The sequence below is a fragment of the Sipha flava genome, unplaced genomic scaffold (genome assembly GCF_003268045.1).
Source record: "Sipha flava isolate LNK unplaced genomic scaffold, YSA_version1 87_pilon_pilon, whole genome shotgun sequence".
Lineage (NCBI taxonomy): Eukaryota > Metazoa > Arthropoda > Insecta > Hemiptera > Aphididae > Sipha > Sipha flava.
In genome coordinates, this window is record NW_020273629.1 from 1576880 (window position 1) to 1589018 (window position 12139).

Below are 12139 nucleotides of genomic sequence, written 5' to 3' on the forward strand. Positions count from 1 at the left end.
TTAAAAAAAATATGAAAAAAACTTTCTTATAACTTAATATAAATCATGGGTAAAAAAAAAATGGGAAAAAATTACAGAGTATTAATCGTAAACATATTTGATATAGAAAAAAATTCATTGTACTTAACAGACGTGACTATCGTCGTACAAGCTCGGAAAATTTCAATGGCACAAAACTATTTGTTCACAACGTTCAAACAAAAATGTTGGTTTTCTGCTCGACAAACAATATTTATTCATTTTTCCATAAATAGCCCCGAAAATATAAAATACGAAACCTTTTCAATGAGTTTTCTCTTACAGATTACTCGTAATGTATACGTAAGCACGTTGTCGTGAGCAGGAAGTTGGGTAAAAGTGTTTGTTTTATTTTACAAACGCACCGCAGTTGCGTCCAATGCGCTCAAGTTGGAAGGGGGTGAGTGTTACGTGTTCGTTGAATGGTTGTCAAGCTTTATGGACGATTAAATATTTGATATTTTTTTATTTTTTTTTTTTCTCCGACGGAGCAACATAAGAACACGTTATGATATTACCGTTAAAGGGATGAATTCGATATGTTCCTCCGCACCTCAGTAATGTCGTCAAAACGAACACGTCTCGTCACTGAACGTACTCTTCTTCGTGTACGTAGCGAAGTGCGGCGACCCGTTTTGGAATTTTAGATCGAGACGAAAACCGCATGCATGCCGCGGCTGGCGAAATCGTCCTGCCGAAATCCTCAGCGCACGACAATCGAATAGCGCGCATAAAAAGTTCTAGGATTGGTCGTGCGAACAAGCTGTGAATCGAATGACCGAAAAAAATCATGCGCACGGCGACGTAACAACGAAAATCCTTTTCTTCGGTCGGACGCGGTCTCGACACCGACTTGACGGTCCTGTGAAACCAGTTTTTTCGACAAACGCATCTGCGATGCCTGGGAACTTGATTGCATCACATCGTTAATTGCAACGTGCGCAGTGACGCGATTTTCGGCCTCCAGACAAGTGTTCCGGTGTCCCGCAACCGTATCGTCGTCGTGCGTCGCGCTCCCACAGTTCCGGATGGATTTTTTTCATTTCTTTCATCCGCGCATTCCAATTTTCCAAGTGTAACGCGACCGTTCAAACGGTGCACTCGTGACGTTCATCGGGACGGAGAAAAATACGGACGGCAACGTCGATGTGACCGTAACGATCGATGAGAAAAAATATGTAAAGTATGTGTTGCTGTGCGTCGTGCGTCGAAATCGTTGCGAAATGGTCGAAAGGTATCGTTGTTCGTTTCGTTCGCGTCATTGTAAACATATCGTTTGGACTGAACGACGTTTGCCGATATGACAACCGAAAGAAACGACGACGGCAATAAGACCGTAGAAGTGCGCAGAGCTTGAACTTTAAAACCAGGAAAATGATCAAAAGCCTCGATCTTAGTGACGACGTTTTGATGAATTTTAGCTACACGCCGGTATATGTCTGCGATAGATTTACCGTATTTTGAAATGCGTACGCAAACGGTATAACATAATAATTCATATCATATTGTAAACTATTTCGTTATCATCATGGCGGGTCATTCGATGTTAATGTAGGATCATCATCGGAGTGAAAAAAAAAAAAGCAAGAAGAAGCGAAAAGTGAAAAAATACGCGAAAAGTTCGCGTGCCCTTTGAATCATGATCATAACACGCGTTCGTTACGTTAACTCGGTACGCGCATTAAAGAGATACGGTTTTACATATCTGATACTGTTTGTACACGATGAGCCTATACGTGTACCTACTTGCGTACTTCTAACTTCTTGTAATTAATAACACGCGTGCTCGCGCCTACGGATATGTACGTACAATATTGTTGTTATTACCCGGGTTCAGTTATCGCCTGCGGTCGAGTAAATATTACAACTACTATTACTACTGAGGATAATGATAATAACTATAATATTTTACAACGCAGTCAATCGTGTGGTGTATGTTATTATTAGGTGTATTATGCATGATGAATTTTGTGATGATTTAGATTTCTGTTTTTCATCGATCATAGAGGAAAAAAGAAAGAGAGTGAGTCGTCGTTGTGTATTATATCACATACGAAACGTGTCGGGGTCTTTTCCCCTTCCGACCGACCATGTCCACGTGTGATTTACGCATACCGACTATCATTCAGCCAGTGCATGCGTACACAAGATACAACTCCAATATATACGAGTAAATATGTATACATAAATCCCGCGTATTGAGTATTATTATAAATGTTTGATTTATATTTGTTCGAAGTTGTTTAATGGATTCCTTCTTTAACCACCTTCCCGAACGCATACCATCACTCTTAAATAACGTCAATAACGTTGTTGGTCGATTTATGATCGGAAAATCGATTTCGCATATTGCACACGGCATAATAATAATTTATTATAATATCGAATGTTAGTTAATGAGTGCCAAAAGCGACCAACGACGTTCGCAGCGAATTCAAGCAATTATTTCAAACGACGACTTACACACTATGATTATCGAAATGATGACGGTTACCGTGTACTCTAGCGCACACGTTGTGGGTTATTATGAATTCGATTTTAAGGAAAACGAAATAGGACTCGTAAAAATAACCGTCGCCGTCGTTGTCCACCGCTATGGTATAATATTCGTATAAGCTAACTAACTAACTGTTTTATACATTTTCTATGCATCGGTGTGACTTTTACGTAACCTCCGAAGCTTTTAGATAACACTGCTATTGCTTCCGTGTGAATTATTTTCACGGTGCGTTTAAAAAAATCAGAGAAATTTCAACGTTTCACGTGGGCGACTGCCACGATGTGTGGAATCATTCCAATCAATGATAGAACCCGTCCTCGTCGCGTGTAACGGTGTAAATGATCATTAAATATTGTAATAACATGTCTATAAAACGATCAACAACGCTCCATCGATCAATAATGGTCCGTGGGACACGATGTGTTAATAAAACTATCTTAACGGCAGATAAATCATACGTTACATAGTACACCAACATTTATTATTAAATCATATTTCTAATAGCCGTTGATTTATCGCCGAGTTGTCGTGTGTTTTTATTATTATATTTATACTTCACTTGTTACACCCATGTAAAAGGAGGTGTGCGCAACGATGTTTGAGACTCGATCATTTGGACAAACATCGATCGAACACGGGCTGTCCAATAACTATCCACAGTTACACGTTTTTTTGTTTTAACGTTAACACGTATAAACTTCGTAACAAACGTAGGTGCGAGTATCACATATTTTTTTGGGGGGGGGGAGGAGAAGAGAGAGGGTTCAAGTCCTTTCAATCAACTCGTTTTTAGAAAAATAGTGATATTTTTTCGGGGATCTTGGCAATAATTTGTGGGGGGGGAACAAAGCCCCTAAGCTCCCCAAAATGCGCCAATGGCAAAACGAACATTTCGACGATGCGATATTCGAAAACATTTAAAATAAAAGACAACTAAGCTATGTAGCGTTTTCTTTAATGCGACAATATAATAGCATCCTTAATTGAATGTTTTTAGATGTTAGATCGAGATTAGCTCAGGCTTGTTTTTAATGATCGCACCTGCCAGCATCATTCGATGTGAATTTTTAACTATGTACTTTTTGAAAAAATCTATAACTACCGAGTACGTTTTCGCTTTGAATGTACCAACTCGAGTTCGATTCGTGCAAGTATACGACACATACAATTTTGTATCGAGGTAAAATTATTCTTTCCGAACGGGGTATTCATGAGGTTAGCTCCACCAATATCCGAACGTGGGCATATTATTTTCACGGGGGTCTTTCATTCTCGATGTCGTTGTACGGCTTCTCCTCCTCCATCCTGGCCGGTCATGATCGTCATAATATCTCGCAAACGGTAATAACGCTTATCGGTAGTGTTATTATTCCCGAAGGGTGCGGGCGAGAGTCGTAATCGGGTCGATAAGTAAACGCTGTGCATGTGCATCGCTCGCCCAACATTCCACGTCCCCGGCGTTCGAACGCATCGCGTATACGTTTTATTATTATACGCCCGGAACCGTTTAACAACGCGTGTGTACGACAATTTTACGTGGCCATAGTTCCGCGCGGTTTTTTTGTTGTTTGTTGTGTATTCATTTTTTCCTATCGGAATATCACACGCGTGCACCCGAAAATTAGCGTGTGGACGTTTTTCTAATAACACTCTCCTGCAAACGTATACGCATCACGCGTAACCTTAACCATGTGCTCGTACTAAACGCGTGTAACGGTGCGTATTTGTATTGCGAGCGCCTATAACGAATAGCGACAGGGCCGTTCTGAAGGGGAGTCTTGAGGGGTGTCTCACCCTCCGCAACGAAAACACCAATCGGCCTTGTTTCATTATAGCCTAAAAAGACCTAATTTAACTTACGAAAAACAAATATTACATGTTTCCGTAGTACAGTGTATACACGAATACAATTTATATAACTACTTATTTTATAATACAAAATATTATTATTATATATATATAAATTGTTAATTAATTAAATTATTAATTAATAAATTGTTAGTTAAATTGTTAAATTGTCAATTTTAAGAACGTACGAAACTGAAACATATATGCATTTAAAAAGTAAAAATACGACCACATATAATTATACTTCATACATTGAGTAGAAAAAATTGCAGTCGGCATTTTTCATATTATTCACCCCCCCCCCCTTGATTTTAATCTTTGGGACAGCCCTGAATAGCGCGGGAATCACCGGGATCGGATGTTAAAATATTATCAATCATATCGATGGCGTAGCGCACAAATGTGATAAGTGACATTTTCATAATTGTTCAGGAGAACGATTTTTTTAGTATGAGCTGTTATAACAATTTGAAAACGTAACGAACTGCAATGAACTTTCTGTTATATTTTCCTTGACATGTAATGAGTAATGAGGATTAAAAAACCTTTTTCGATTTTACTTTCATCAGTTTTCAATTTTTTCTGAAGTCATTGAAATGTAACGATATTGTTGTTAACTCGGCTGCAAGTTCAAATACTGACATGATTTTACCTGTAAGACTAGAATTTCGATGAATTTCATTTTCTCGGTACAATTATAATTTAACGGTTATCTAATTTGCGTCATTTTTTTTGTTTTTCTTTATTTCTGCTGATTATCAGGGCACATTAAGATGTTATAGGACTATACAATCCGAATGTTTATTAATTAATAATTAATGGCCTAGTTTGTTATTGAGAAAACGTGGGAGACGAGCCCTGATTATTGGAGTGCCCAGCCTCGATAAGAATATCGGTAACGTATTCTATCGTATTTTTCCTAACGGCGTATAGTATAATATCCTAGCATAAATATTTGTAAGGCCTGCGGGGTTCAAGGTAAACATAATATTTCGATGCGTTTAAAGTAGCGTAACATTGAGATAACACACCTCTATGAATAATTAAAAAATTACGATAACGGCAAAAATGGTGGCGTTCGCAAAGCAATGAACGAAATAACATTTATGCGCGTAGAAATCCGCGTGCACCACGCATTTATGTACGCAGGTATTCATCGGCTGAGCGCGTATACGAGCAGTACCGATACATCGATATAGGTAATAATATTCGTCGACCGGTGTGGAATGAAGTGTGATCTTAATATTTTCATACGGAGCATCAAGAAACGGTGTGAAAATCTTCTTCTCGATCGGTCGTTTTCGGATTATTATGGTCGAGATATAAATTAGGATACATCAATAACAGCCGGAAAAGTAGTAACCTGGTCGCAATAGGTTTTGCCGACGGATTTTGCAACGGGTCCAACAGGAACGATTTGCAAAACAAACGGTAATACGCATGGGGTATACCGCGTTCGTTCGCCGGTACTTGGCCGAAGCGTCCAGGGCAGACTACCTCCTACCGGGTCTTCGATCGCTATGCAGTTTCGTTGATGACGTGTCTGATATTGAATACCGATCGAAATCAACTTTTTTCGATAAAAATCGAGTCGCGTTCAAAATGCGTACAACGTTTTACGAAAATAAGTATTGAATCGGTGTACCGAGTGCACAAAAAAAAAAAAAATAATAATTATAATAATAATAATAATAATATCCTTTGTCGGTCGAACGCTTCGATATAATAATCTATTTTATTCTATATATATGTACATATTTTAAATGAAAAACTAAAAACCATAACCGTATCGTTTTCGTTTTCATTGCGGCAGCGGAAAAACTTCGTTTCCTGTTCGGCAACAATGCGATCCTTCGGATCCGATCCTTTAGCGTCCCGAAAGGCGAGCTCGGCGCAAAGGTTTTCGTAAGCACGTGTACTTGAGCAACGACGCACTCGAAATCGAGACGTTTGCCGCGGCTTAGCAACAGCTGTACGCGCGTATCGAGGTCACTGGAGTCTCCTGTCGTGCACTCGGCCCACGCGGCGTAAAAATAAACCGCGCGTTAACCGGACCATGTGTCGTAGATAGTGTAAAATATGCAACGCACGCACGACCAATGTAAAACGCATAATAACATTTAAAAACGGAGTTCGCACGATTCACTGCACGCGCCGTTGTTATTATCGTTGTTAGCGCATCGCGTTTTAAGGTCAATTTTATTATTATTTTCAACGGTTCGAAAGAGAGAGGGAGAGATAAATATTATACTGCTCTGGTTCGTGCTCGACTCGGACGTCTCGGAACGTTTTCGACAGTTGAATGACAATAATCGAGCCCTTGTTGGGAAAATGCACGAATTTCAACAAATGTCATCGTTCTGCGGTGCGATTATTTGTACGATATCGTATGGACCTGCGTTAAGATGCCGAGAATCGGCTCTATTTTCGTTGCGAAGTTTATGGCAGAAAACGGATCATTTGGGATTCGTGACGGACTCCGTTCAATGTTTGTTTTGCCGAAAAATCGCTAAGGTGGGCGACCGAACTCACGGAAAGAACGTAAGATTTTATCTAGCATTAATATGATGAATTATCTTGTGCGAAAACGTAGTATTATCAGTACGAATCCTTGTCCCGGGAAACGAGTATTTAATTTTCGCGATGCTAAACGCACCGGTCGTCCTTGATCGTGTTCGCGTTCGATTCTCTTTTTTTCCCCCGTCCGAGAGTCTTCCGCCAAATCCAATGACACATACCAAATGAGGCGAAAACGAGAGGAGGGGATCGCGGATAGAAAAAAACGCATCCGCTGGCGGTTTGATTTTTAATTACACGCGCTGCAAGCGACTATGTGTGTAGGTAGGTATAGGTTAGGTACCTATGCGACTGCTTTGACCTCCACGTGAGTTTTTGCGGAATGATAATAAATAATTTTGCTCGAAACGAGTGTGAAAATAATATTTTGTGAAACATTAATGATATATCATTAAAGCCAACACACACACACACACACACACACACACAGTATACAAACGTATGCACGCGCGTAATTATATTATTACATATTATTATATTGTATTATTATTACGACGCGGGGTTCAAAGTAATAGTATTCGCATTCGTGTGCACAGTAATACGTTGTACCGTTTTAACGCGCGTGATTGCGACAAACCGTGTCCGAACGATTTTTTTTTAAATTCTTCCTAGGTGTGATTACTCGACTGCGGCACGTTAATGAACTAAAACTTTGATGCGTATCACATTATGCGTCGTACCTTTACGTGTTATGTACACGTGTGTGTACGTAATTTTTTCCACGACCAAACGAAATCGTTTGACTGCACGACGATGCTTTTGACTGCGTACTTCCGGTGTTCACGCGGTACAAGTGAAACCGTGCAAACTTTATTAAAATTCCATAAATCGTCAGCGTCAACTGTGCGGTAAATAATTAAAATTTTACGGTGCGCGTTTGCACACGGGCTTCTACGTTTATCACGTGCACGGCGTTACGATAAATAAACATAACACTTGAGATCTGCAGCGAAATCGTCGGGATCGATTCGCCCGGTTTACGGTCGCTTTGCGCGTTAGATTCGATTTCAAAATAATACACCCCGTCCAGGTGTGTACAATAAAAATATGTTTAAATCATTCGATCCGAACTGGTCGGATTTGTCGTAGACACGTACGCCATCATCGTGTTTACACATTATCGACAGACGTCCCGGAGCATTGGCAAGTATTTCCGACTGATGTCACCGATGGACGATCATGAAGCTTTTATACTTGACTTTGGCATCTTGATATCTTTGCGTACACTGCGAAAATCATGTTTGCAACTTGGAAAGCTTATGCACTAATACAGTTCCATCATTACACTACGGGCAGTTGGTGCACGTGCCCAGGGTCCCCATCTGACTGGGGGCCCCGATTAATAGAAATAATAGAAATTATAACTTTGAATTTTAATCTGTAACGTATTAATAAGACTGCCTACGAAAAAAAATAAAAATTTAAGATAAATAGCAATGTTAAAATGTTAATGTCAAATAAATAATGAACGTTTAATTGTGTGCGGTTGCATTAGGTATATTTTTATTTTCATCTCATTATTTCAAAAGATTTTTCTTTAAAATTAATCAACAACTCCTATCTTCCGGCTACACAAAAGCCATCATACGAAATATGTTTTTGATGTTTTTACTCACCTTTTTTTGGTTTACTAAAAAAAACCCCTAAGCTCCAGGTACCCCTGCCCGAAGCTTACTAACGACCTTGCACTAGTATCAGTACAAATATATCAAAAACTACCCGTCAACGTTACATCTAGTATTCGTTGTTGCACGTGTACACGCTTTCACTTGAAATTAAGATTCGGTTTTTAAGACCCGTTGCTGAATCTGTTCGTGAACTTATAATATTATTCACGTGTACTCGCGAATTTCTGTCTTCGCGTACTTCATCTTAAGGTTTTTGTAATGCAATATACGACAACAATCTAGAAATCATTAGTTGACAACTATTTCTTTTTGTAAAATAAATTTATTTTCAATGTGATACAAGTAGGTAGTAAATGTTATAAATTTTTACATAAATAGAAATTATTCACGTGGTTAACATACAACGCATTCACGCGATTATGACTCCGATACGTGTTCACGTGTTTTAGCATTTATTAATTCAATGTATATTGTTGCGCAAAGTCGAAACGTATTCGACTTGTGTTAGCTCAATTACAGCTATTTTATTGTTATAAACGGTCAGCCTAACACGGTACGGAATCGTTGAAGAACGAGAGCGTTTTGCTTTATCCTCGTTCTACCGAAAGCCATTATTTGAAACAAGTTGGTAACTATAATAATTTTTTTTAATACATTTTTTTTTTTTAATTTAAAATTTTTAAAATTTTTTTTTTTTATAAATCCGCTACGTTGTTGAAACGTTTTCGATACATCAAAATTAATACTTAACAGTACACGGGATAAATAATACGTGGAAAGTTTGTAAAGCCCCGTTATTATTTATTTATTGGAAATCAGTTGTGGATTATACTTCGATAGTATTTTTCGAGTGAGCCGGGAAAAAAAGCATGAGCACTCTTTAAATTGCATTCGTTTTTAGCGAAATCGATCTCGGTCATTTTGCTTTAAGTATAGTTCTGACAATCATACTATTTAAGGGACTTGAAACGTTTCTTTTAAAACGCGAATAAAAAAATTAACTATTGTATATTATTTAATGGGTTATTCGTTTTTGTTTTTTTTTTTTTTATATACTTCTATCTAATAATTTAATAATTATTCGGTTTTACAATTAATATAATTTATTTTTTATTTTTATTTACACCCGTCATTAATAACAATTTACAGATGTACGATTTGAAGATCATTCCAAAAATAGAACCTGCATAATATTCACTGTCTATATTTTTATTTTATTATCCTAATTTACATAGTAACTCACACTTGCTAATCTTATACATTATTATTATTTAATTTTGAGTCTTTGTACTGTTAAAATGGTTTTAAAATTACAATGATCTTAAAATATGCTATGTGACGCAAAATACTTATAACTCACAAGTAATCAATCATGAAAATAATTTTAACTCGTCCGTTGTGACCGAGACCAGTGATATAAAAAACAACCTATGTGACATGTGTAACAGCTGATTTTAATAAATATATTTAAACATTCTATTAACTGATGAACTATCCGTTTTGTATAAAATACAATTCAGTATATACTGAATAAGAAAGGTCGTTGACGGAAATGTTCGTTATCAAAATAATCCTCTTGAAAACTGACGATGGACTGTAAGGGACGATTATATATCGCATTTCGATTAGTTGCTTTTGTTATTATGTAAAAAAGTTTTGTTTTTAAGTAAAGACTAATTAGTTTTGAAATAACAACGTTATAGAGGGAAGTATGTATAGGGATAGCATATAAATCCTTTTTTTATTTTTTACGGTACAGCATTGGAGTATAACTTAAAGCACAGTAGAATCACAAGTACATGCGATAAGAATAGTACACAAATTTAAACGAGGAAGTCAACATAGCTGATAAAAAAAGATAAATATATCATAACGCAGTGTGGAAAACGTATTAGAGCAAAACGTGTAAGGGACCGGATGTCGAGGAATGATATTGGGATGGAAACAACCAGGTGGCGAAAGCCGAGAAAACTCGGGCTAAAGATAATCTGCCGGTGTTTTCGGTAAGCGTTATTGTTTGGCGAAAAAAAATATCTCCCAGAGGGTTCTTAATTAACGGCGTTGAAATTCGTACGTAAAAATGATTGCAAATAGTGCCAAGACAAAACGTTCGTAAAAACAATTCGTCTCGTGCATATTATAATATTTAGTGGCGCCAAACGTATTGCGCAGCCACTAAAATCGAAAACGCTTCAATTGAACTGGGAAAATGTTTAATTGGAATCTCGGTGGACAAGTAGGTTCGAACAAATATGTATATGGTGTACATGGTTGTGTTTTATCCGTTCAAAACTATTAAAAGCCCATGCGGGTGAATAATGACAACGGCTGATTTGACTAAAACTTATCGTCGAAAACAACATACGGCTGCGGTGCAGATTATGCGTATTCAGTGGCGAGTTTTGAACCGTCGAACGCGAACGAATGCGAAAAATATCATTATTGCCGCACTAAGTATAGTTGTACGGTTTAGAAGTATCTGGTGCGTGATAACGATTTATCCCCGCGTTGGATCCCCGTTGATTTTGTTTTCGAAATAATACAGTCGGATAAAAAACCATTCGGAAAGCTTTTACGGTGACAACGATTTTCTGTGTCGACATTGGGTCCAATGACAATAACGTGTTTCGTTTTAGCCATCGGACGCCCGGCTCGGTACGCCCATCGGACCTGCGCAGGGTTCGACGATCGCCGGGCGATAACCGACCGGAAGACTATTGTCAATGGAAAACCGGTAGTAAAAAAAAACGTAATCGTTGCTAAACGCTATTTCGTTTTTCGCGAATCCCGTTCGTTTCGTACGTTCGACTTTGTCGCGCCCGAAACGGCTTTAGGTAAAACGAATTTTTGGCGACCGTACGCGGTACGGACACCTATGCACGTGCGACGGTGACAATAAAACGGTAATAACAGTTAACAATAGTAATGGTCATACGAAGTTGTTCGTTCGTCGTATCCACATGTGTACGCGTGTGGCGTCCCTATGTGTTTCGTTCGATTTCGCGGTGCGCCTCGAGTCCGTTCGAACGAGTCCTCGTAGAGGTCCATGTCTCCGGCACCGCCCAATTGAAATTTTGGATTCAAACCCGGGGCATTCGTTTGTGCTCCGTTTGTGCAGCAAATCCCTTCGTTTGTGCTCAATCCCTACAAAAGTTATTCGCGATTTACCACGTGAGTTGTCGGAGACATGGACCTCTCTCGTAGACCGACTTGCATATCCATTCGCGTCCGGTGCTGTCTGCGTTGTGTTAACGCGGTGTTATATAAATACAACGGAAAACGAATAATACAAGTTGTTTGTTTAATAACTTACTCGTGTTTCGTTATTGATTATTAGGGCAGAGTAACAATGTCGTAGCTCTGAAAATTTATCAAATATGCACTTAAATATACAAAATATGTTTTAAAATGAATTTTTTTAACAAAAAATAAGAATTTTTCTGTAGGTATTTATTTTAATGAATACATTTTATTTACAACTTTATTTAACAACATACAAGTTACAATTAATTTATTGGGTTTATTTTATGGGTTTTCTTATCTGGATACTTACTTTAGGCATTTTTTT

General features: G+C 38.1%; 1 protein-coding gene across 1 annotated transcript in view; it reads left to right on the top strand.

Annotated features, from left to right (window-relative positions):
• The first annotated feature begins 6678 nt into the window (after positions 1 to 6678).
• The window catches only part of LOC112693471, a 34800-nt gene continuing 29339 nt past the window's right edge, over positions 6679 to 12139 (top strand). The window contains exon 1 of the mRNA XM_025568560.1: positions 6679 to 6907. Coding sequence (XP_025424345.1) covers positions 6698 to 6907 — 210 coding nt within the window. The 5' untranslated portion in view covers positions 6679 to 6697. The remainder of the gene's footprint in view (positions 6908 to 12139) is intronic.